This window comes from Staurois parvus, unplaced genomic scaffold, assembly GCF_062004578.1.
Source record: "Staurois parvus isolate SC_StPar_1 unplaced genomic scaffold, SC_StPar_1.0 ptg000274l, whole genome shotgun sequence".
NCBI lineage: Eukaryota > Metazoa > Chordata > Amphibia > Anura > Ranidae > Staurois > Staurois parvus.
Window position 1 is genome coordinate 288828 of NW_028318070.1, and position 26389 is coordinate 315216.

Here is a 26389-nt window from a genome sequence, read left to right on the forward strand (position 1 = left end):
TGTACTGTGAAGAAGGGGGCAAGCTGTGAAAGAAGGTTTGTCAGTGATGTGCTGTGTTCAGTGGAGGGATGGGTTTAGTCAAGTATGTTTAGGGGACAGAAGGAGGTCAACAGGTTTGTTGGAAAGATGCTGTATGAGCCAGGGGTCATGCTAGGAGAAATGTGCTGTAAGCAGGTAGCATGTGTAAAAATGGGATTTTTGGTTTACCTGTAAAATCCTTTTCTTAGAAAACACAAAGAGGAAACTTAACTAACAAATTGCAGGAGTCAACTTCAGATAAATCTTCAGTGCATGAATCACATCCAAGGTATAAAGATCCTCGATCCCTGGCACTGGCCATTTTGGACAGAAAGAAGGTAATACAACATCCTTGTTTAGATGGAATGAAGAGACCACCTTGGAAATAAAAGGATAGCGGAGGCTGAAAGACCACCTTGTCACAATGGATCACTAGGATCAATTCCTTATAGATGAGAGCAGCCAGTTTTGAAACTCGGTAAGCCAAAGTAATGGAAACCAAATAAACAACCTTCTTTTTCAGAGGGACTAAGGGAATGTCCCAGATGGGTTCAAATAGAGATTTCTGCAACCACGTTGAAGCCCCACTGAATCTTGACTGGTGGAATATGTGTGTGAACCCTTTAAAAAGGCAAATACCAAGGGATGTGAAGCAGTTGGGCTCTGAAGTAGGACTGCCAAAGCCGAAAGTCTGACCCTTGATTGACTCCTGATTGCAGTAACACCAGCACATGAACCATGACGAAGATGAAATTCTGAGCCTCACAGCAGGCAACATAAGACTTCCAAGTCTTGCAGTAAATATTCCTTGACGTCACCTTCCTAGCCTTCATTAGGACTGAGATAACTTTGTGTTGGGACGAAGGCCTGCTTTTGAAAGTTCTGAACCCATCCAAACCACTCCAGAGTCTGCACCATTCATTTAATATTGAACTCCAGAAGTGGAGCAGACTGCTCCCTCAGAAGCAAGTTACCCAGGTAACCTATATTAGGAATACACCAAGCCTGTAGGAACCCTCAAACCAGGACTAGCATGTTGGTGAATACTCCAGGAACAATGGACAGGCCGAACAGCAGGGCCACAAATGAAAACTGGCGGTCCACTGCAAAATGCAGAAACGGCTGGTGAGGTTGTGATATTGGGATATGTAGATGAGCATCCTTGACATCCACAGATGCCAGGAAATCTCCCAGCTGGAGGGAGGAACCCATTGCCTGCAATGGTTCCATCCCAATTTTTGGGTCTGAGAGAAACCCTGACCTGGGTTCTTCAGTAGATTTCTCAATAATGGTCCTTCTGCATCCCCTCCTAAAGGCAATTACCCATCTTTCTCTGCCTCATTCTCCACTTGTTCCTCCTCCATTAATACAGTGCATCCAGAAAATATTCACAGCGCTTAACTTTTGTTACATTTTGTTATGTTATAGCCTTATTCCAAAATGGATTAAATTCATTTTTCTCCCTCAACATTCTACAAACAACACCCCATAATGACAATTAGAGATGAGCGAAGAAATGAAAAATTCGATTCGGCTGATTCGGCGAATTCCAGTGTGAAATTCGATTCGATGCGAATTTCTCCGCTACGAAGATGACTTATTTAAAGGGTTTCTAGGCTTCAGAGAGCCTTTAAATTAGTGCAGAACACTGTACCTTTAATTTAAATGCCCTTGGAGATGAGGAAGGAGAAGGAGAAGGATGAGAAGAAGGAGAAGGAGAAGGATGAGAAGAAGGAGAAGGATGAGAAGAAGAAGGATGAGAAGAAGGAGAAGAAGGAGAAGGATGAGAAGAAGGAGAAGGATGAGAAGAAGGAGAAGGATGAGAAGAAGGAGAAGGAGAAGGATGAGAAGAAGGAGAAGGAGAAGGATGAGAAGAAGGAGAAGGATGAGAAGAAGGAGAAGGATGAGAAGAAGGAGAAGGATGATAAGAAGGAGAAGGAAAAGAAGAAGGAGAAGGAGAAGGATGAGAAGAAGGAGAAGGATGAGAAGAAGGAGAAGGATGAGAAGAAGGAGAAGGATGAGAAGAAGGAGAAGGAGAAGGATGAGAAGAAGGAGAAGGATGAGAAGAAGAAGGATGAGAAGAAGAAGGATGAGAAGAAGGAGAAGGAGAAGGATGAGAAGAAGAAGGATGAGAAGAAGGAGAAGGATGAGAAGAAGGAGAATGATGAGAAGAAGGAGAAGGATGAGAAGAAGGAGAAGGATGAGAAGAAGGAGAAGGATGAGAAGAAGAAGGATGAGAAGAAGGAGAAGGAGAAGGATGAGAAGAAGAAGAATGAGAAGAAGGAGAAGGAGAAGGATGAGAAGAAGGAGAAGGATGAGAAGAAGGAGAAGGAGAAGGATGAGAAGAAGGAGAAGGATGAGAAGAAGGAGAAGGATGAGAAGAAGGAGAAGGATGAGAAGAAGAAGGATGAGAAGAAGGAGAAGGATGAGAAGAAGAAGGATGAGAAGAAGGAGAAGGATGAGAAGAAGGAGAAGGATGAGAAGAAGGAGAAGGATGAGAAGAAGGAGAAGGATGAGAAGAAGGAGAAGGATGAGAAGAAGGAGAAGGAGAAGGATGAGAAGAAGGAGAAGGAGAAGGATGAGAAGAAGGAGAAGGATGAGAAGAAGGAGAAGGATGAGAAGAAGGAGAAGGAGAAGGATGAGAAGAAAAAGGATGAGAAGAAGGAGAAGGAGAAGGATGAGAAGAAGGAGAAGGATGAGAAGGAGAAGGAGAAGGATGAGAAGAAGAAGGAGAAGGATGAGAAGAAGGAGAAGGATGAGAAGAAGGAGAAGGATGAGAAGAAGGAGAAGGAGAAGCAGAAGAAGAAGGATGAGAAGAAGGAGAAGGATGAGAAGAAGGAGAAGGAGAAGGATGAGAAGAAGGAGAAGGATGAGAAGAAGGATGAGCAGAAGGAGAAGGATGAGAAGAAGGAGAAGGATGAGAAGAAGGATGAGAAGAAGGATGAGAAGAAGGAGAAGGATGAGAAGAAGGACAGTTCTGTGACAGTTTCTGTCTATTTCTGACAGTTCTGGGACATTCACTCCATACAGCGGTTTCAACCGCTGTATGGAGGGAATGTCATAGAACTGTCAGAAATAGACTATTAATGACAGTTCTGGGACTGTCCTTCCATGCAGCGGTTGAAACATTGTATGTATTTGTTTCCATAAATGGATAAATGGATACAAATTGTATCTATTAGTTTCCATTTAGGATACAGATGTTTCAACCGCTGTACATGTGAACAAGCTGTGAGAGAACTGTCAGAAATAGAGGAACTCTGCACATACACTTTTTGCCGGCTTGGAATTATTCTTCTTTTCATCCTACTTCTTCTTCTTCTTCTTCTTCCTCATCCTCATCCTCTTCTTCTGAGGATGAGGATGAAGAAGAAGTAGGATGAAAAGAAGAATAATTCCAAGCCGGCAAAAAGTGTATGTGCAGAGTTCCTCTATTTCTGACAGTTCTCTCACAACTTCTTCACATGTACAGTGGTTGAAACATCTGTATCCTAAATGTAAACTAATAGATACAATGTTTCAACCGCTAAACATGTGTTCCTTCTGTCAGAGAACTGTCAGAAATAGCGGAGCTCACTGCAGGGACACTTTTGCCGGCTGATCGGGAAATGTTCGATTCGCGCACCCGAAGTAGGCAAAATTTCGGTTTCGACACGAATCGAATATTTCCTGAAATTCGACTCGAATTCCGGTTCGCCTAGTTCGATTCGCTCATCTCTAATGACAATGTGAAAGAAGTTAATTTTGAAATCTTTGCAATTTGTTAAAAATAACAAAAAAAACCCCCATGTACATAAGTATTCACAGCCCTTGCCATGACACTCAAAATTGAGCTCTGGTGCATCCTGTTCCCACTGATCATCCTTGAGATGTTTCCACAACTTGATTGGAGTCCACCTGTGGGAAATTCATTTGATTGGACATGATTAGGAAAGGCATAAACCTGTCTATATAAGGTCCATGTCAGAGCGCAAACCAAGCCATGAAGTCCAAGGAATTGTACGTAGACCTCCGAGACAGGATTGTATCAAGACACAGATCTGGGGAAGGGTACAGAAAAATTTCTGCAGCATTGAAGGTCCCAATGAGCACAGTGGCCTCCATCATCCATAAATGGAAGCAGTTTGGAACCACCAGGAATCTTCCTAGATTGGGATACCCGGCTAAAATGAGTGATCAAAGGAGAAGGGTCTTAGCCAGGGAGGTAACCAAGCACCCGATGGTCACTCTGAAAGAGCTCCAGCATGTCTCTGTGGAGAGGAGAACCTTCCAGAACAACCATCTCTGCAGCACTCCTCCAATCAGGCCTGTATGGCAGAGTGGCACCTGAGGGACTCTCAGACCATGAGAAACAAAACTCTCTGGTCTGATGAAACAAATATTGAACTCTTTGGCCTGAATGCAAAGCGTCAAGTCTGGAGGAAACCAGGCACCGCTCACCACCTGACCAATACCATCCCTACAGTGAAGCATGGTGGTGGCAGCATCATGCTGTGGGGATGTTTTTCAGCGGCAGGAACTAGGAGACTAGTCTGGAACAGGTTTTCATCAAGGATGTGTCTACATTGCTGCATTCATCTTCGATCCTGAGCGCTCTGGAACTTAGACTGGGGTAACGATTCATCTTTCAACAGGACAATGACCCCCTAAGCACAAAGCCCACATAACAAAGGAGTGGCTACAGCCCAACTCTGTGAATGTCCTGGAGTGGCCCAGCCAGAGCCCAGACTTGAACATCTCCGAAGAGATCTGAAAATGGCTGTACACTGCCGCTCCTCATCCAACCTGATGGAGCTTGAGAGGTGCTGCAAAGAGGAATGGAAGAAATTGTCCAAAAATAGGTGTGCCAAGCTTGTAGCATCATACTCACAATGACTTGAGGCTGTAATTGGTGCTAAAGGTGCTTCAACAAAGTATTGAGCAAAGGCTGTGAATACTTATGTACATGGGTTTTTTTTTCCACTTATTTTTAAGAAATTGCAAAGATTTCAAAACAAACTTCTTTCACATTGTCATTATGAGGTATTGTTTGTAGAATGTTGAAATTACTTTAATCCATTTTGAAATAAGGCAGTAACATAAATTAAGCTCTGTGAATACTTTCTGGATGCACTGTAAGGAGGGGGGAACACACCAATTAGCAGCTATGGCAGTCAAAATTGACAAGTATTCCAGGAAGATGCTGCTGTACTCACTCACTGATCGAGAATTCCTCTGTCAAATATAGACTGGAACCAGAGCCATATGGCACAAACTGACCCTCAGGGGAAAAATTGTGTCCAGGTACCTCCTGCCTGAAAAAGGTATTTTGGACCCCTCACTCATTGGCCTGCTGCTATGTATATCAGCACCTTTCCTAGATACTGGTCCTGATCAACCAAGAAGACACGGTGCCAGGAAACACTAGTGTGCTGGTTACCTTAGACCTTGTCTGAGCATTGGGGGATGGGGGGGGGGGGGGTAGGGAGGAATTAAAAAAAAAAAAAAAAAAAAAAAAAAAGAGGGTGGGGGAGCCGAAATGCTCAGGAAAGCTCTGAGAGCTGATTGGAGGGAAGGGACTCATCCTCCATCACACAGGAACAGAGTTGTGGCTGTCAGTCTGCTGGAGGTCTCTCCCATCACCATTTTTTTTTCTTGGCATCAGGAAAACTTGTCAGAAGCAACTCCCGCTAATAGAGGAATAAAGCAGAAGACAGAAATGGCACTATGGCAGCAGGTCTGGGGATTCTTAGCTGCCCCAAGCTACAAGTGATTGAGCAGGAATGCATTGTTAAAGGGTTTCCTAGCAATGGAGGCAGAGTCCTTTGAATAGTACATGTTAATAGGAAGTGTGCCACTTAGTGCTTTTAATTAAGTCAAAGTACACACTATAGAGGGATATGCTTTGTTCATATCTGAGGTTTACAACCACCTTACGTTTCCCCATCAAGGTCTGCTGCAAACTTAAGTATTAACTTCTGGGGCATGCGGTCCTCTAACCACTATTGCTACTGAGAGAACACAATGACTGCGTAGCAGTAACCATCTGTCCCTCGAGAGTCCACAGATGGCCATCGCCAGGGCACTCAACCACAACAAATATAAAGACTGAGATTTACCAAAACTGGAGCCCACAGATCCTTGTGCAGATGTGCATGGTAACCAGCTTCGAACTTCAGCTTTGCCAATAAAACTCTGGAAGCTGACTGCTCACTATGCACAGCTGCACTAGGTTTAGCAATATCCCCAGTGTGTCCTGTGATGTAATGATACTTCTATGTGCTGGGTGAAGGTCTGCATAAACAAACAGTCAGCAGTGTAGAAGCAAGAAAGGCCTTGGAGGTAGGAAAACTGACATCACCCAGCATCAGGAAATCATAGGGGGTTCTGTTGGCACACTTCCTGTAACATGTACTATTTGAAGTGCTCTGCCTCCATCACTATGAAACCCTTTAACCACTTGCCTACCGGGAACTGATACCCCCTTCCTGCCCAGGCCAATTTTCAGCGCTGTCACACTTTGAATGACAAATTGAGCAGTCATGCAACACTGTACTCATAAAATGTTTATAATTTTGAGACCGATAAGAGCTCTCTTTTGGTAGTATTTAATCACCTCTGGGTTTTTATTTTTCGTGCTATAAACAAAAACTAAATTGGTTTACTTGAAAGTTTTGTGGTCCCCAAAAAAAAAAAAAAAAAAAAAAAAAAAACCCAAGAAACTGAAAATTGAGGAAAAAAAATAAAAAACCCACCACCCACGTACTTAGGTATAAAATTTTGTAAGTGATTTTTCACTGATGTGCTCTGAGGCTGCAGTGATAGGCACCGATAGGTGGCGCTAATGAGCATTGACAGGCATCACTGAAAGGCAGATCAGATGGGCACTATGTGGCATTGATGTGCACTGGTAGGTGGCACTGCTGGGGCTACACTGATCATTAGTGTACATGTCCTCTGAGGATTACCAGAGCTCTCCTCTCGAGCCGTCAGCGTGACCGCTCATGAAGAAATGCTGATAACCAGCATTTCCCCATGTACATGTGATCAGCTGTGATTGGATACAGCTGATCACATGACAGAGCCAACCTCTTCGGCTCTGAGGGACACAGTGCACCACCGATCCCACACAAAGTGTGAGGACATCATGTGACGTCTTCCCAGAACGAGAGAACTGCCTTGCGCCTGTCATTTTCTTATATGGTGGGCGGGAGGCAGTTAATGCAGAACACTCGTAGCTTTTAGCTGCCAAGAATCACCAGATCTGCTGTCATTCTGCTATTTGCAGAGGTGACAATTAGCCACTTTCTGAGGCCCTTACAAAAACCTGTATCAGAGCATATTTTCTGAGACAATGGTGTGTAATGGTTTAAAATGAAGCATGGCCAAAGCCCTTTTGACCATATTCCTGTGGATCACAGGAGTGCACTTTGTTCTACACACCTGTGATCCAGCTTCAGCCAACAGCAGGCTAAAGTCAGAGCCTCTGCAGGGATCCCAAGGACACTGGGATTTACCCAAATCCGACTGGCATTTGGCAATGCAGAGTTGGAGCCAGATGCTCCCACCCTCTCCACAGCCTGGTGCATCAGTGAGCACTGGAGGGGCAGAGCACAGAGCAGTGACTGAGCAGTCAGACTACCAATTGCTCAGTTCTTGGTGACAGTTGTGTAAAGACAGATGCTGTAGTCATCCAGGGGACTACAGCTGCCATCCTTGATCTGCAATTACCATAGTGCTGCCCATGATAAAAGCTATAATGCCCAAGCAACTGTGGCTATTATTCACAGCCTGCCTTGAAATTAACTGGTTTGGAAAACTGTTCTTAGTCAGAATTTAAAAGTAAAAAATACAAACCCCCAAAACATGCCACATTGAGAAAAATGCTAAATTTGGCCATTTGCACATAGGGTGGCCATCCAACCTGTGTAATCCCAGTGCTTTGGTGTATTCATGAGGCACAGTATCCAGCCCCGGTGCCGTACAGTCTATGGCAGCATAAAGATTGTATTAAGTGGTATGCTCATTTAGGACACAAATTCTGTTCCACATTTTCCTGAACACCCTAGGACCTAAAACACATATACCACTTTTAAAGCCCTTAAATGGCTGGGGTCGTAGCTGATCACGTGCAACTGTAGATCTAAACAGACCTTCCTCAGGTAGAAAGCATAGGTGTTGGGACACATCTACTGCCTGACCTGGAAGGGAGGAATCTCAGTTGTCTACTGAACAGGCATCTCCCAAGATGTGAACTGTTCCAGCAATACCAGATTACTACCCCCCTTCCTGTCACAGGAGGGGGTGGGGCGGGAATGAGTTTAACAAAAGTGTTTGACAGACTAACACTAGAACTACCTTTGAAAGCCCACCCAGATTTACAGCCCCGTATACCAAAACCTTGTTAAACAAGTGAATGAAGAGACCGAAAGCCAATTAAATAAGTTTATTTTCTTGGACCAACATTTGTTACAGTACAGGTAAAGTGCAATGGTGTTCCTTTTTTTTCAGGCAGATGGAGTGGATTCAAGTATTAATGCCCTAAAATAAAACTTTTACAGCAGCTTTTGTGGGAAATTGAACTTGGAACAGCCATCAATACAAATCTGTGTCCTAGGAGCTTAACAAGACAGAACGGAATGCAGTTCCAGTCGAGTATTTAGTCGACCTCTTCAATTGTAGGTCCGGAGGATCCGCCGCTGCTTGGAGCACCACCTGCCCCTGGGAAGCCCCCAGGCATTCCTCCTGGCATGCCACCTGCACTCTGGTATAGCTTGGTAATGATAGGGTTGCATACTTTCTCCAGCTCCTTCTGTTGATGTTCAAACTCATCTTTCTCGGCAGTCTGAAAAGGGAAATAGGTCATAGTAAAAAGGTGAAGTTACTCCATTAACAACTTGTACCCCAATCTGATTGAAACATGAGCAGTCTCCCTCAACAGAACTTGCAGTGAAAAAACAAAACAAAAAAAAAAAAAAGCTAGCCAGTGTTCTACTGCTGCACCCTGGTTAGGGCTTCGTGACAACTGGTAGCGTTCTAAAAATTAAGGCAGCCCCCCCACCAAAGAGAGACCCTCAGTCTCATCTGACCAGATTTCCTGTCAAACCAATATGTGGGCAACACCGGTCAACACTAACAGTTACTGGAAAGTAGTTGGGACATAGCATGGAAAGGGTTATTTGTAGTACATAGTAGCCAACACAGGAGATGTTTAGCACAATACTTCCTAGCTGAGAAGTTATAGAAGTTCCTGAAAGGAGTCACCGATTTCTCCCTAAACACATCTACCCTTACACTGGGTTGCAAGGACTTGTCGCTCAGACATCCAAGGAAGGTATTTAGCCATCATGAGCCTTTCGACTCTGGTCTGGTGGAAACTACGAATGGCTTTGGAAACATTCATCATTGCGACAATATGAACCAACTCAGTCTCCAACCATACCTGGTTTTTGTCCAGCCAAGAGATGACTTCATTGCACTTGTCCAAGATTTTCTGTTTGTCTTCATCACTGATCTTGCCCTGGAGCTTCTCATCCTCAACAGTTGCCTTCATGTTGAAAGCGTAAGACTCCAAGGAGTTTTTGGAGGAGACCTTGTCTCTCTGCTTCTCATCTTCAGCCTTGTACTTCTCGGCTTCCTGTACCATGCGCTCAATGTCCTCTTTACTCAGACGACCTGCAAACACCAAATTGTTGCTTTTAGAACAGTCTCAAATGGACGCCATAAAAAAACACCACAACAAACCACCACACAAATTCCACTGGATAAAGATGAAAGGTTCAATACAGTAGCCGCTCAGACATCCAAGGAAGGTATTTAGCCATCATGAGCCTCTCAGCTCTGGTCTGGTGGAAACTACGAATGGCTTTGGAAACATTCATCATAGCGGATAAGTTTCTGTAGCAGTACTGGCACGCCTTACCTTTGTCATTGGTAATGGTGATCTTGTTTTCCTTGCCAGTGCTCTTATCCACTGCAGACACATTAAGGATACCGTTGGCATCAATGTCAAATGTCACCTCAATTTGAGGAACGCCACGGGGGGCTGGTGGGATACCAGTCAACTCAAACTTGCCCAGCAAGTTGTTGTCCTTTGTCATGGCTCTCTCACCTTCATATACCTAAAGACACAATAAGAAGTGTTTTGAATAAAGCAAAAGGCAATAAGAACTCCAAAAAAGAAAACACATGTCTTGACATGATGCATACCTGAATCAAGACACCAGGCTGGTTGTCCGAGTAGGTTGTGAAGGTCTGTGTCTGCTTTGTGGGAATGGTTGTGTTACGCTTGATCAAGGTAGTCATAACTCCACCGGCAGTCTCGATACCCAGAGACAGAGGGGTGACATCAAGCAGCAGGAGGTCCTGAACATTTTCAGATTTGTCTCCAGACAGGATGGCAGCCTGTACAGCTGTAAAAAAAAAAAAAACGCATGCATGTTAGACCAACAAAACTCTGGTGAGTGGAGGTGTATGCAAGGTGGTCGCTCAGACATCCAAGGAAGGTATTTAGCCATCATGAGCCTTTCGACTCTGGTCTGGTGGAAACTACGAATGGCTTTGGAAACATTCATCATAGCGAAATGCACCCCAATAGGCTAGGATTAAGTGTGCAACTCAAAAAACCCATCATGCAAAATAGAATTTTAGTGTAGTTTATCATTTAAGACCACTTCCATACCTGCACCATAGGCCACAGCCTCATCTGGATTAATGCTCTTGTTCAGTTCCTTGCCATTGAAGAAGTCCTGAAGCAGCTTCTGGATTTTGGGAATACGTGTGGACCCCCCAACCAAGACAATATCATGGATTTGTGATTTGTCAAGCTTGGCATCACGAAGGGCCTTCTCCACTGGATCCAGGGTTCCTCTGAAGAGATCAGCATTGAGTTCTTCAAATCGGGCTCTGGTGATTGAGGTGTAGAAGTCAATTCCTTCATACAGGGAGTCGATTTCAATGCTAGCCTGGGTGCTGGAGGACAGGGTACGCTTTGCACGCTCGCAGGCAGTGCGGAGACGGCGAACAGCTCTCTTGTTGTCAACGATATCTTTCTTGTGCTTTCTCTTGAATTCTGCTACAAAGTGATTTACCATTCTGTTATCAAAGTCTTCCCCACCCAAATGAGTGTCACCAGCTGTTGACTTGACCTCAAAGATGCCATCCTCAATTGTCAGGATGGAGACATCGAAGGTTCCACCACCAAGGTCAAAGATCAGCACGTTCCTCTCTGCTCCAACCTAAAAACAGAACAAGACTTAATGCAAGCAAAAAAAAACGGACCCAACAGTCTATAAAGTATACAGATCATCCCAAGTAGCTTTAACAACCCACCTGGTGACAGCAATGCTGGAGTTACCATTCACAGCCACACTACAAACAACTTTTCCCTAATAAAATTGCAAGGTTTGCTACAAGTTACATTTTAGGCCTCTTGCACATGGCAGCTTTTAAAAAAAAACTCAGTACAGCTTTTTTTTTTTTTACAGATTTAAAATGCAGCCCATTGCTTACATCATGCCTGTACATGTGCGTAAACCAGCGCTGTGCATGCTTTAGAGAAAAAGTAAAATGTGTTCCAGGTCAGCAATTTGTGTCTGCTTACAAATGTGCATAAATACTAGATTTTTGCCTAGGAATATATTTGTACACAAGAGTGCAAAGACCACAAGTGCTTAAAATTACACCCAAAAACGCTGATGCTCAAGCATTACAGTATTGTGTGCAAGAGGCCTTTGTTTTTTGCAGTAGACCCTCATCTATCCCAACACTTAGAAAACCCCAATCTGTATCCGATCGCTCAGACATCCAAGGAAGGTATTTAGCCATCATGAGCCTTTCGACTCTGGTCTGGTGGAAACTACGAATGGCTTTGGAAACATTCATCATTGCGATCTGAGTTAACAGTAAAGCTGAACACTACACACCTTTTTGTCCAAACCATATGCAATGGCTGCAGCAGTTGGCTCATTGATTATACGTAGTACATTGAGCCCAGAGATGGTGCCGGCATCCTTTGTGGCCTGGCGCTGGGAGTCGTTAAAATAGGCAGGTACAGTGATCACTGCATTTGTTACAGTCTATAAAAAACCAAAACACAAATTGTTACACAGATTTTTTTAACCATATACATATAGTGCACTTCCTCACAATATCCCCCACGTGTCATCCGTGTCTAAAGGTAGGCAGATCAAATCTGTTCCCAGCAGGATTTACAAGAACAGCATCAAGTTACTGTTTGAACTGCATAGATCAGCAATGATCAAACTACAGCCCGGCGGACCTTTTAATCCGGCCCACGGAGCGTGATACATTGGCTGTCAGGATGTGTGTAGGCGGGGCAGCGTGACGAACGTGAAAGGAGCTAGGCTCCTCTCACAGTCTGCCCTGAAGACCGGAACGGCGCGGGAACACGGCAAGAGGAACACGCGGAGCAAAGTTAAGTAAATTGACACAGGGGGTACTACTTGGGGGGGGGGGGAATAGTACTATGGGGGATGAATTAATATGGGGAATGAGTTACTATATTTATTTTATCGAGTTTATATAGCGCCAAAGGGTTTGCTCAGCGCTGTACAATAGAGGGGGGGACATGAAACAGTACAGCAACAACAAACAGCACACAAGGGGTAGGAGGGCCCTACTCTTTTGAGCTTACAATTTAAAAGGGGGATGAATTACTATATGGGGGATGAATTACTATGCTTACTATGGGGGAATATTACTATACTTACTATGGATGACACATACACATCATTCATCTACTCTTGGTCCGGCCCCCGGGTCCAATATATGAACCCATTGCGGCCCTCAAGTCAAAAAGTTTGCCCACCCCTGGCATAGATTGTAGTTGTGCTCAAATTGTACATAATATCAATACAATCCAGCATAATCTCAGGACACCTAGAGACTTCATGGTACCCAATACTACACACAGTTGTCAACCTGCAAGTTTACAAAATTCTATCAGATTTCCTGACATTTACCTTCCCAAGATAAGCTTCTGCAATTTCCTTCATCTTTGTCAAAACCATTGAGGAGACCTCTTCTGGGTAGAATGACTTTGTCTCTCCTTTGTATTCTACTTGGACTTTGGGTCTTCCGCCATCACTAATGACAGTGAAGGGCCAGTGCTTCATGTCACACTGTACAACAGGGTCATCAAATCTGCGGCCAATTAGACGCTTGGCATCTAGAACAAACATTTAAAAAGGTGAATCATGCAAATCAAGGACCTCACAATAGGCAGATTTCAGGTTCAGGAACACTTACACTGTATTTACTGACAAGCTATGAAACATTAAAAGCAGAATGCCAAGGTTCTGCCCAATGCAGTAAGGCTATGCCCACACTGCATGGGTTAATTGCGTGCTTTGTCCAGGGGCTCAGGGAAAACCTATTCCTGCCATCCTCATGCTTGGATCCAGTCATTGGGCATGACATCAAAACAACCCAATCACAAGACCACTAGCACGTGTGTGTGGGGGGAGGTTGGGATGAAGTGGCCAGTACTGGTCTTCTGCTCCGAAGATCAGATTAGGCAAGTATGTCAGGGGGAGAAAAAAAAAAAAAAAAGCCTGCAGCATTTAACCCATGCAGAACATGCACAGCCACACTGCATGGGAAAATATTTCTGCCTGGATTTCTTCTTTCAATGCTTCTGCAAAAATAAAAAAAAGTGGGACCGCTATACCATGTTACATTATACACTAAAGAGCCAAAAACAGACAATATTCATGCAAGTTCAGCTTCATAGGCTTTTCAGCATTCCTATTAGGCCATTACAGCCACCTTGCTACAATGGACGACTGTATAATCTATCAATTTCTGTCCTCATTAACAGTCTACATTTCGCACACTTGCTACGATCGACTTACCAAAAACTGTGTTTGTTGGGTTCATGGCAACCTGATTCTTGGCGGCATCCCCAATCAACCTTTCGGTATCTGTGAAAGCCACATAACTGGGTGTGGTTCGGTTGCCCTGATCGTTAGCAATGATTTCCACCTTTCCATGTTGAAACACCCCTACGCAGGAGTAGGTGGTGCCAAGGTCAATGCCGACTGCTGGTCCCTTAGACATGATTGCTGCAAAAAGAAATCAAAGGGTTAGTATTCACAGGACTACCACAGAGAACCATGCAGAACTTCCTATAGCCCAGAGTAAAAACAGTCAGGGCGTTGAGAAAGCCACTCTTTAGAAACGTAATCATGTCAGAAAATAGACCAATTGTTGTAAAAGCTGTGAAACATTGCATTCGCTGTAACATGTCCTGAGTTCAACCTAGCTTGCAGGCAGTTTTATACTGTGTGTGAACACAAACCTTCAAATTAATTTTACCTAAAAAATCAACCCTCTACAACCTAGAATCTTGCAGGGCTGAACCCAGATCCCTTACCGAGCTATGGGGGGGGGGGGGGGGGGGGGGGTTCGCGCACAAACATTAAAAATATTACCTAAAATCAACCCTATTAACCCTCTACATCCTGGAATCTAGCATGGCTGAACCCAAATCCCTTACCAAGCTATGGGGGGGGGGGGGGTCATGCACAAACCTTCAAAATACTGCCTACAAAGCAACCTTCTTGACCCTCTACATCCTGGAAACCTACCAAGATATGGGGGGGGGGGGGGGGGGGTTTGCACAAACACCTTCACATTATTACCTAAAAAGCAACCTTATAAACCCTAGTCATCCCGGAATCTAGCAGGGCTGAACCCAAATCCCTTAGCAAGCTATTCACAAACATACAGAAGCCCTATAAGCAATTCGTGTCCATCAGATTATAAACTACCCTATAATGCAGGCCGTATAAAGAAAAAAAAATTGCTGTTTTGCCGTCAAAAAAGATCTAGTAAAAGGGTGGGAACTTGTGCGTTTAATATCCAAACCAAAAGGCTTTAATAAAGGCATCCATTATCCAGGTGACATCACAGGGGCCATTTTATGCTGTACGGCCATCTTGCTGTAGCACTACAGCATGTGATCAACTGCACCCAACAAAGAGCAAGACGCTGCAAATCATTACCAGAGCCCTCTAAAAAGGGAGAGTCAGCAGGAAATGAATTCATCAGCAGCCTGATCACCATTCCCACATGTATAGTCAGAGGGAAGCACCATTTATAATCTGTTTCTCCTAGAACAGAACTGCAGGACTGGAGGAAATTCAAAGCATACTGGGACTTGCAGTTCCACTCACTACTCCCCATCCAAGAGCACATAAGCCACGGGTGTCCAACTGGTGGCCCTGCAGCTGTTGAAACTATAAGTCCCATGAGGCATTGCAAGATTGACCGTTAAAAGCATGACTCCCAAAGGCAGAGGCATAATGGGACTTGTAGTTTGGCAACAGCTTGAGGGCCACCAGGTTGGCACCCCTGACAAGCCATCTTCTGCACAATGGCCCTCTACTAGATATTTAGGTTGCTACCACAATGGCAGTACAGTTACTGCAGAATTTGTAGAAGAAAGCCTTCACTCCAGCCAGAAGCCTCCAAAATGTGCAAAGCCAGGGCTGACTACTTTCAGTCTTTGTACAGCTCTGGCTGGGCTTTCCATAGCACCCACAACCAACCTGTGCTTTAACCCCTTCCCACCCCCGGCTGCACTTTAAGCCATTTGGAACACCCAGTAGGTAGAAGGATCAGCGACCACCACTGAAAGCTGGTCCTCTTGGCTACCAATCTTTTGCAGTCTAACAGCTTGGTCTTTGTGCTGGGAGAGCACTTTCATCGGCCACCCAGTGCCACATGTGGGAGTTAAAGCCCACCGTTTTGCTAGATCACACCGGGTGGCTGTACAAGGGATCAGCTGGCCAAACACTAAAGAACATTGCATCCTTAGACTTGATCATATTACTGAAGGACAAACCATTTAATTCGCAGCAGACAGGCCCTGGCATTACATAGCTGTACAATCACATCTACCATGTGATTGCACAGTGTATGGAGCATGTGAAGGTAGGAATCCTAGCCTTCAATTGGCCAATCAAGTCCACCCTGCTGTAGAACTACAAGTCTTAACAAAAAACAAAAAGGCAAATTTATGTTGTAGTGCTGCACAATAATAAAATCACTATTCATTCAAAGCAAATAATGAAAATAAAAAAACATTAACAAAAATAGAGCAACCACCCACAAAACCTTCCACCAGCTGCCATGCTGAGCTTTGTAGTCCCCCCAAGACCAGGTCCACCCCCAACACAAGGATTAGTTTGGAAAGCTGAGCAGTCCAGGATTAGGACAATCAAAAAGTGAGTTTTAGTGAATGGCCAATCATATTTGAAGGTTCCAGTCACATGAGAAAAATAAAAAAGATACTGTGTTAAAGTTAACATAGGCCAATCAGATGTGACGGTTCCAGTCACATGACTAAAAACAGACCCCAATTCTTTGTGTCAATGTGCATATTATAGCCAACCAGATTTGAAGGTTAGGGTCACATGACTAAAAATATTGATCCATTCTTTGAATCTATAAAAAGGTGGTCAGGATCACCATGGCAACGATAGGCCAACGAGAGTACCTCGAGCCCCGTCCCAGGTCACATGATCAGCTGCTCTCACAACTTATGAGGAGGCCGAGTTATGAAGATTAATAATCATTTATCATTAGCCAATCATAGATAGCACCTCCCCCCGCCGACTAGAGAACTAGAAGTCGCAGAACACCGACGGCGATCAACGATCCAACCTCCCCTACCACTCTAGTGCCCATCCCCGGCCGCCATCCCTCGCTTACCTGCACTGCAGTGTATTGTGTGGCCCTGGTATAGAAGCTGCTCGCCGTCTCCGAGCCGCTAGTCCTGGTGAAATGAGGAGGTGTAATAGGACCGGCGCCTTCTTATACAACCCCAGAAGCTTCCAGAAGAAAGTGACGTCAGTCCCCGCCCTACCGGGCAAAACGGCCAATGGCGGAGCCACCCGGCTGACACATGACCGAACGCGTCACACGATTCTGGAACCTTCCAACGTCCGCAGAGTAGCGCCCCGCCTTCGCTGTGAGGAACCGAGGCCGCCATCTTGTAAGGGCCATTCATTCACGTGTGTTCTCATTGTTGGCAGAGACAGTTTTTTATCAAAGGTCTCCTGACGGCGGTGAGCGAATGGCGTCCTTCGAGCGTTAATTATTGCGCTCAATGCCCGGAGACTGCTGTGACACTTTTGTTAATGATAACGTGTTATAGGCGGTACTGGAGGTGTCGGGAAAGCACCGATCACCGTGAGAATATACAATCCTACATCGAATGGCCCGTACACGGTGACCTATGAAAAAGAACGTCGTCGAAACGAAATTTTGCCCTCAAGTAAAATGGCGAATGGACACGTGCGCTGCGGGCTGTTGCTTGAACCCGATAGACTGCTGAGGTCACGTGTTGATCAGCGCGGGAACCGGCGGCCAATCACAGAGCTAGCACTTCGGATAGCTCTCTAGTTGCCAGGCAGATTTGCTCCCACTGCTTCCGGCGTTCCTGTCTGAGGTGATTTAGGAAGTTACGCGGATTCTGGTATTCCTGAGAATAGAAACCATTCCACCCACAAAGAGAGTGAGAGCCCATCATGTGATTAGTGTAGTCTGTATATATTATAGGGGTAGATAAAGTCTTCAGAATATAGGGAGAAGACTAGAGCTAGTTCAATGGGCAAAAACACCCAAAGTATTATTAAAGATATATATATAAAGCATTTGGTGGAGGTGTCCATTCACCAAAGATTATAGCATGCAAGATGTTTTTTTTTAGATGTTTTGGAAACATCACATGCAATTATAAAGTCAAATTATCAAAATAAAATGAAATTTGAGGGTAATTCTGCAAATGTGCTAAACATGTCAGATGCCACAAATTCATAAACAAGGAAAGGAAAATACTGCAAATTCATTACAAATGTGAGGTAAATACCACAAATTAATTAAAATGTGAGGTAAATGCCGCAAATAGACTCAACATGTGAGGTAAATGCCACAAATAGATTCAAAATGTGAGGTGAATGCTGCAAATAGATTCAAAATGTGAGGTGAATGTCGCAAATAGATTCAAAATGTGAGGTGAATGTCGCAAATAGATTCAAAATGCGAGGTGAATGTCGCAAATAGATTCAAAATGCGAGGTAAATGCCGCAAATAGATTCAAAATGTGAGGTAAATGCCGCAAATAGATTCAAAATGTAAAAGGTGAATGCCGCAAATAGATTCAAAATGTAAAAGGTGAATGCCGCATATAGATTCAAAATGTAAAAGGTGAATGCCGCATATAGATGTAAAAGGTGAATGCCGCATATAGATTGAAAATGTAAAAGGTGAATGCTGCATATGGATTGAAAATGTAAAAGGTGAATGCCACCAATTCACTAAAACTGTGATGTAAATACTGCAGTCAATAAAAACGTAAGGTAAATACCACAAATTAAAAACACGAGGTAAATTTAGGAAATAAATTATATGGGTGGAAAAAATACTGCATATTTATTAAAAATGTGAGGAAAATACTGCAAAATTATTAAAAATGTGAGGTAAATTTTGCAAGTTCGTTAAAATTGTGAGCTAAAAACTGCAAAGTCATTCAAATTGTGAGGTAGATGCCACAAATTCATTGAAAGTGTGAGGCAAATACTGCAAATTCATTAAAAATGTGAGGTTAATTTAGGAAATAAATTAGAAATGTGAGGTATATACTGAAAATTTATTCAAAATTGGTAAATGCGAGGTAAAGTTAGGAAATAAATATAAATGAGGAGCAAATACTGCAAATGTATTTTATTATTTCAGGTACTTATATAGCGCTGTCAATATACGTAGCGCTTTTAATATATATTGTAAATTCACATCAGTCCCTAACCCTCAAGGGGTGTACAATCTAAGGTCCCTAACTCACATTCATACATACACATACTAGGGCCAATTTAGACAGGAGCCAATAAACCTACCAGCATGTCTTTGGAGTGTGGGAAGAAACTGGAGTACCTGGAGGAAACACACAGGCACAGAGAGAACATGGAAACTCCAGGCAGGGGGTGCTGTGATTGGGATTCAAACCAACAGCCCTAGTGCTGCCAGGCGGAAGTGCTAACCATTTAACCACTAGACTGCAATTTATTAAAAATGTGAGGAAAATACTACAAAGTTATTAAAAATGTGAGGTAAATGTTGCAAAAGCATTATAAAAGTGAGGTAAATTTTGTTCTTTAAAATTGTGAGGTAAACACTGCAAAGTCATTAAAAATGAGAGACAGATACCACAAATTCATTAAAAATGTGAGGTCAATACTGCAAATGTGAGGTGAATGCCACAAATCTGTGCAGAAAGTGAGGTAAATTTAGGAAATAAATGATAAATGTGGAGTAAATACTGCAAATTTATTAATGTGAAGAAAATTCTACAAATTCATTAAAAATGTGAGATCAATACTGCAAATTCATTACAAATGCGAGGTAAATGCAGCAAATTCAATAAAATTGTGAGGTAAATACTGCAATGTCATTACAAATGTGAGGTAGATACTTCATATTTGTTAAAAATGTGAGGTAAATTTGGGGAATAAATGTGGAGTAAATACTGCACATTTATTAAAACGGTGAGGAAAATGCTACAAAGTTATTAAAAATGTAAGGTAAATTTTGCTAATTCATTAAAATTGTGAGGTAAATACTGCTAATTTATTAAAAAGGTGAGGAGAATGATACAAAATTATTAAAAATGAGAGGTAAATGTTGGTAATTCATTAAAATTGTGAGGTAAACACTGCAAATTTATTAAAGTGAGGAAAATACTACAAAATTTTTAAAAATGTGAGGTTAATTTTGCAAATTCATTATAAATGTGAGGTAAATTTTGCCAATTCTTTAATATTGTGAGATAAATACTGCAACATCATTATAAATGTGAGGTAAGGTTAGGAAATAAATATAAATGTGGAGTAAACACTGCAAATTTAAACATAAGAGGAAAATACTACAAACATATTGAAAATGTGAGGTAAATTTTGCAAATTCATCAAAATTGTGAGATAAATACTGCAACGTCATTAAAAATGTGAGGTAGATACTGTAAATTCTTTAAAAACATAAGGTAAATGCCTCCAATTCATTATAAATGTGAGGTAAGGTTAGGAAATAAATATAAATGTGGAGTAAATACTGCAAAGTTATTTAAAAATGTGAGGAAAATACTACAAATTTAGGGATGCACTGAAATTTCGGTGGCCAAAACATTTCGGCCAAAAATACCTCTTTCGGCTGTCGGCCGAAATGAAAAAAAGCACCGATACAGGTACCGAAAAAACCCCGCCTCTCGCTGCTGTCGCCTTTATGGAGGGATGTTGACCACATATCTCTCCATGAAGAGGACCTGTCATTAATTATTTATTTAACAACGGATGCATGCATTTCTTGTGATAAGAACAAAAGTGATTAAAATTTTTTTAAAGGAACAGTGCAAAAAAAAAAAAAATACATTTTTTAAAAAAAAGTTTAAAGTGCCCCCGTCCCCCCGTGCTCGCACATAGTGGTGAACGCATACGTAGACCACACCCACATATGTAAATGGTTTTCAAACCACGAACATCGGAGCAAGAGCAATAATTCCCGCACTAGACCTCCTCTGTAACTTTACACTGCTAACCTGTAGACATTTTTAAAGCATCACCCATGGAGATTTTTAAGTACCGCAGTTTCACGCCATTCCACAAGCGTGCGCAATTTTAAAGCGTGACATGTTGGGTTTCTATTTACTTGCCGTAACATCCTCTTTCATATTTTACAAATAAATTGGGGTATATATTGTTTTTTTTAATCAAAGTGTATTTTTTTCCAAAAAATATATTCATTTTCAAAAAGTGCGCATTTTGGATTTCGTTTTTGGCCAAGTGCATTTTGAATTTTTGGTTTCGGCACCAGAATGTTCATTTCAGTGCACCGCTATGCAAAATTGTTGAAAATGTGAGGTAAATACTGCAAAGTCGTTAAAAATGTGAGACAAATGTTGCAATTTCATTAAAAACGTGAAGTAAATTTGGGAAATAAATGATCAATGTGAATGTATGAAATATTGGTAAATATTGCACGGAGGGGTCCTGCTCGGCTCTGAAATGTTGCAATGAGAGTGGAGATTCCAGTCTCCAGCTGGTTGTCACTACAGAACCCTCTATCCTCAAGCCTTTTCCAGGAAGGTGTAGAAGGGGAATATACACGCCTTTTATACAGTCAGGTCCATAAATATTGGGACATCAACACAATTCTAACATTTTTGGCTCTTTACACCACCACAATGGATTTGAAATGAAATGAACAAGATGTGCTTTAACTGCAGACGGTCAGCTTTAATTTGAGGGTATTTACATCCAAATCAGGTGAACGGTGTAGGAATTACAACAGTTTGCAAATGTGCCTCCCACTTGATAAGGGACCAAAAGTAATGGGACAATTGGCTTCTCAGCTGTTCCATGGCCAGGTGTGTGTTATTCCCTCATTATCCCAATTACAATGAGCAGAAAAAAGCTCCAGAGTTCATTTTAAGTGTGCTATTTGCTTTTGGAATCTGTTGCTGTTAACTCTCAAGATATATCCAAAGAGCTGTCACTATCAGTGAAGCAAGCCATCATTAGGCTGAAAAAACAAAACAAACCCATCAGAGAGATAGCAAAAAACATTAGGTGTGGCCAAAACAACTGTTTGCAACATTCTTAAAAAGAAGGAACGCACCGGTGAGCTCAGCAACATCAAAAGACCCGGAAGACCACGGAAAACAACTGTGGTGGATGAACGAAGACTTTTTTCCCTGGTGAAGAAAACGCCCTTCGCAACAGTTGACCAGATCAAGAACACTCTCCAGGAGGTAGGTGTATGCATGTCAAAGTCAACAATCAAGAGAAGACTTCACCAGAGTGAATACAGAGGGTTCACCGCAAGATGTAAACCATTGGTGAGCCTCAAAAACAGGAAGGCCAGATTAGAGTTTGCCAAACGACATCTAAAAAAGCCTTCACAGTTCTGGAACAACATCCTATGGACAGATGAGACCAAGATCAACTTGTACCAGAGTGATGGCAAGAGAAGACTATGGACAAGGAAAGGAACTGCTCATGATCCTAAGCATACCACCTCATCAGTGAAGCGTGGTGGTGGTAGTGTCATGGCGTGGGCATGTATGGCTGCCAATGGAACTGGTTCTCTTGTATTTATTGATGATGTGACTGCTGACAAAAGCAGCAGGATGAATTGTGAAGTGTTTCGGGCAATATTATCTGCTCATATTCAGCCAAATGCTTCAGAACTCATTGGACGCTTCACAGTGCAGATGGACAATGACCCAAAGCATACTGCAAAAGCAACCAAAGAGTTTTTTAAGGGAAAGAAGTGGAATGTTATGCAATGGCCAAGTCACTCACCTGACCTGAATCCGATTGAGCATGCATTTCACTTGCTGAAGACAAAACTGAAGGGAAAATGCCCCAAGAACAAGCAGGAACTGAAGACAATTGCAGTAGAGGCCTGGCAGAGCATCACCAGGAATGAAACCCAGCGTCTGGTGATGTCTATGCGTTCCAGACTTCAGGCTGTAATTGACTGCAAAGGATTTGCAACCAAGTATTAAACAGTGAAAGTTTGATTTATGATTATTATTCTGTCCCATTACTTTTGGCCCCTTAACAAGTGGGAGACACATATGCAAACTGTTGTAATTCCTACACCGTTCACCTGATTTGGATGTAAATACCCTCAAATTAAAGCTGACAGTCTGCAGTTAAAGCACATCTTGTTCGTTTCATTTCAAATCCATTGTGGTGGTGTATAGAGCCAAATATGTTAGAATTGTGTCGATGTCCCAATATTTATGGACCTGACTGTAAATGTGTGGGTGCAGGGCGGGATTGGCCCATTACAAATAATGGCTTCCTGGCAGGATTGCACAGGTGGGTTCAGACTAGGATCCTAACAGGCCTGAGCTCATCACTACTATGGACCAGAGCGCAAGAAGGAAGAGCACACCCAGAGCCCCCATTCACACCTGACAATTGTTGCGCCTAGGCCTGTATCCCACCATGTGTTACCACACCGGGTGACACCAACCCTAGGGACGCCCCTGAGGTAGTGCGATGGATGGGATTTGAACCAGAGAGCCTAGTGGTGCTAGGAGGAAGGGCTAACCACTTAGCCACTGTGCTGCCTGTTTTTAACACATCCATTATCCACCTGCAAATATTAGGGAGCGGATTGCTGTGGAAGGACTTGACAGGGAGGAGGAGCACTGGCGAGGAACCCGAGAAGAGAAGGATCAGGGCTGCTTTGTGTAGGACCATTACACAGAGCAAGTAAGTATAACATCATGGTACAAATGAACATTATGGATGCTCAGCTTCTTACACATTGCCATAGCCATGATGCTTCTCGATATGGCAAATTAACCGTGGTGGTGCCACTTGCCAAGTACTCCTATTGAAGTCAATGACACTGTGCCGTAACCACGTGCCAAACTGTTGACACACAGTTTTGGTATTGTCTTTCAATGTAAAATGTTCCCCGGGATTGGAAAGAACAGTCGTGCTGTTCTGGGAAAATATTAGCCGGACTGGGTAGGTGTTTTTTGCCTGTGGTTTGGGGACCCACTGAAAATTCATGGGCAACACAGGACGACGTGCCACAAAACCACGAATCAACGCACACATAAGTGTGATGCCTGCACCACCCCATATCAGAGCACCCACAGCCAGATTCTTACCTACATTCACGTCATGGGCTGCATCCTATGTAATTGCTGGAATCATTGAGCTCTTTTATATAATGCTTTTCCAAGGAAAGGAAAACTATCACGGGCCCCAGCATTGATTTATTAATATAAAGACTACAATGATGGATATAATGGTCTGGTTTAATGTGCATTTCAGTCTACAATATCTGGAACAGTGTAGAACATTCCCCCCTCCCACCCGACTGCCTTGCTTCCTTTGTGCATACCCTGCCCCCTCGCCATGCGGCTTCTTTTCCTTTATCTTACAGCTTGCAGACAGGCAGCCTTTCACAGCATACCATCATTATCTATTAACCTATACTCGATCATTATCTAATACTCTATACAGATCAAAGCAGTGTCAAATTGCTGCAAATATTGTATCTATAAAGAAAATTAAGTAATTAACAGACTGCAGATATCAGAATTTGCTGGAAAGACGTATTTCTTCTCTTTTATTCATTAGGTTCTGTTCACTCTGTGCACTGTAAAGATACAGTCTGCAGCCTGTTATTAACTCACATTAGGCCATACAGTTTCTTGTATTCCTCCACACTGACTTGCATCCCTGTATGTGTTTTGTTCATTCAGCCTGGGTTCACACTGATGTGCTGCGGGATTTGTACCGGTTTCTGTGTGATTTCCGCACCACATCATAATCGCACCACGTTCATACGAACCACTGCGGGTGTGTATTTTAACCTCCTCGGCTGTATGATTATTTCCGATTTTTTGTGCTGAAAGCGGTACCATTTTTTTGCATGGAAATATGTAGTTTTTTATTGTAGGCTGTAATTTTTAGGAATAACTCACTGAAATCTGTACGAACAAGAGTCTAGTAAACATCCCGGGTAGGATAAAATTTGAAACACGAAATCATAAGTTATAATTTAATAAATAATCATAAAAAATAATAATACAATAATAATAAATTTAATTCAATAATATAATCAAACCAAAAACACTGAAATTTGAAATACAGAGGCAAATTCACACATCGCTGAGCAAAGTCGCAAAATCGTTTTCAGTGTCTGATGACGAATTTCCCCCACGAATCATTATCACTCAATTCTGCAAGTGGTTCTGATTTACTATCGCTGTTCTCTAGCCGGTCTAAAACCGCTTTGGACGTAAAGGGACGCTTTTTGGACGCCATGGACGTTTCTAAGTTTCCAGGCAGAAAGAACAGTAAAAATGCAGGCAGGGCGCAGGACAAAGCACTCGGGACAAAATGTATGTGAAATGCATTGAAACAGCAATGTTTTACTATGTAATAATCATTTTAAAAAAAATTAAATTTTTTAAAAATTTCAAATTTGCTGCCGGTTCTGGCGCCCGTACATCCCGACGTCACAGGGACCGGAACACGGAATCCGGATGCTGGCATCGGCCGGAGGAGATGGCCGGGGACGCTGCAGGGGACACATCGTGGGAGCGAAGGACAAGGTAAGTGCTGCAGGGACTCCCGGAGCAACGCCACATGGTAAGCCCGAGTGTAGCTCAGGGTTACCGCTCTTGGTACTCAAATATTACCCTGAGCTACACTCGGGAATACCGCTAAGGAGGTTAAGTAAACGACACCCCAAAATCAGTTCGTAAAACGTGATCCGATTCTGGTGCGGACTAAAAAAGGGGCCTGCACTTTTTTGGTGCGGATGCGGTGCGATCTGAGCCATACAAAATGTATGGCTCAAATTGTACCGCACAGAAATTGCATGTGATTTGCACAGGAAACGGTTCCTATGCAAATCACACGCGACATGCCGCACCGCATCAATGTGAATCCAGGCTTAGGGGAAAAAAAGAGCACGTCCACTCATTGCACAGCGTGCTGCAGTAAAACAAAGTATTTGTTTGTGTTTTACAGCATTGTTATTCATTCCTTTGGCCTCTAAAAAAAAATGCAGATGAAGGCAGTAAATGTAAGTAGCATTTTCTGTAAAGTAGCTGAATGAGTTGTATACTGTAGCGAGTGTTCTCTACATTTTCCCTGCTGAACATTTGTTGGATTTATGAAAACTGCTTAGATGTGAATGAGGCTTGAAGAACGTAGTCTATTCCTATGCTGTTATTTTTAGTCTTGTTGATTTGTTGAGTGTTGGGTTTGACTGGAACAATTGTCTCCGAAAAGGGACATGGTGGATGGGGGGCTTGCACACTGTTAGGCTATTCACACTTATGCACTTTGCGTTTGATCCGTTTCTGCAGTGCGTTTTGCGGTTTTAATTTTTTGTTGCTAGGCAGATTTAAAACGCAAAGCGCATAAAAAATGACCTACATGCTTTTCTGCAGCATTTCCATTGTAGTCTATAGAATCAAGAACGTATCTTTTTGCGTTAAATAAAGTCCCTGACCTTTTCCAAAAAACGCACCAGGTGAAAACACTGAGATGTGAACGTGTCCCATAGGAAATCATGTTAAATGGACTGTAGTGCTTTTCTGGAAAACGCTTAGATGTGAACCTAGGTTAGTGTTTGCAACGGGAAGGATTCCCCCATCGACCTCAAATGTATGGATAAGGGAATCGGTCCTTTTTTTTTTCTTTCGTTCAACCCCCTGTTTGAGCAAAAAAAATGATCATGGGCTGCCTAAGAAGCATTTAATCTATAGAGCCTGGTAATCCATGCTGGTTGATCCAAAATTACATGTATTGTAAACCTAAGTCGGCCACAG

At 42.8% G+C, this 26389-nt stretch overlaps 1 protein-coding gene and 4 non-coding genes across 5 annotated transcripts; all 5 read right to left on the bottom strand.

Moving 5' to 3' along the window:
• Positions 1-8428: 8428 nt before the first annotated feature.
• On the bottom strand, positions 8429-16893 carry HSPA8 (heat shock protein family A (Hsp70) member 8). The gene is made up of 9 exons (XM_089681628.1): positions 16735-16893; positions 13872-14081; positions 12981-13186; positions 11922-12074; positions 10679-11234; positions 10207-10409; positions 9920-10118; positions 9440-9672; positions 8429-8842 (listed from the first exon to the last, which is right to left on the bottom strand). The coding sequence occupies exons 2-9, from the start codon at positions 14074-14076 to the stop codon at positions 8657-8659; spliced, it is 1941 nt and encodes a 646-aa protein (XP_089537754.1). The 5' UTR covers positions 14077-14081; positions 16735-16893; the 3' UTR covers positions 8429-8656.
• On the bottom strand, positions 9311-9408 carry LOC149459100 (small nucleolar RNA SNORD14). Its single transcript, XR_016313349.1, has one exon. It is a non-coding gene; the product is annotated as a small nucleolar RNA SNORD14 (small nucleolar RNA).
• Positions 9789-9886, bottom strand: LOC149459101 (small nucleolar RNA SNORD14). Its single transcript, XR_016313348.1, has one exon. It is a non-coding gene; the product is annotated as a small nucleolar RNA SNORD14 (small nucleolar RNA).
• Positions 10482-10579, bottom strand: LOC149459102 (small nucleolar RNA SNORD14). Its single transcript, XR_016313351.1, has one exon. It is a non-coding gene; the product is annotated as a small nucleolar RNA SNORD14 (small nucleolar RNA).
• LOC149459103 (small nucleolar RNA SNORD14) lies at positions 11791-11888 on the bottom strand. Its single transcript, XR_016313350.1, has one exon. It is a non-coding gene; the product is annotated as a small nucleolar RNA SNORD14 (small nucleolar RNA).
• Positions 16894-26389: the final 9496 nt, after the last annotated feature.

Excerpts from the sequence above, each read along its gene's own strand:
- HSPA8 (XM_089681628.1), bottom strand. The coding sequence starts at position 14,076 with ATGTCTAAGGGACCAGCAGTCGGCATTGACCTTGGCACCACCTACTCC. Across the intron at positions 10,410-10,678 it reads GGCTGTGGCCTATGGTGCAG|CTGTACAGGCTGCCATCCTG; the intron begins GTATGGAAGTGG and ends TTTTTTTTACAG. Across the intron at positions 9,673-9,919 it reads CACCATTACCAATGACAAAG|GTCGTCTGAGTAAAGAGGAC; the intron begins GTAAGGCGTGCC and ends TGGTGTTTGCAG.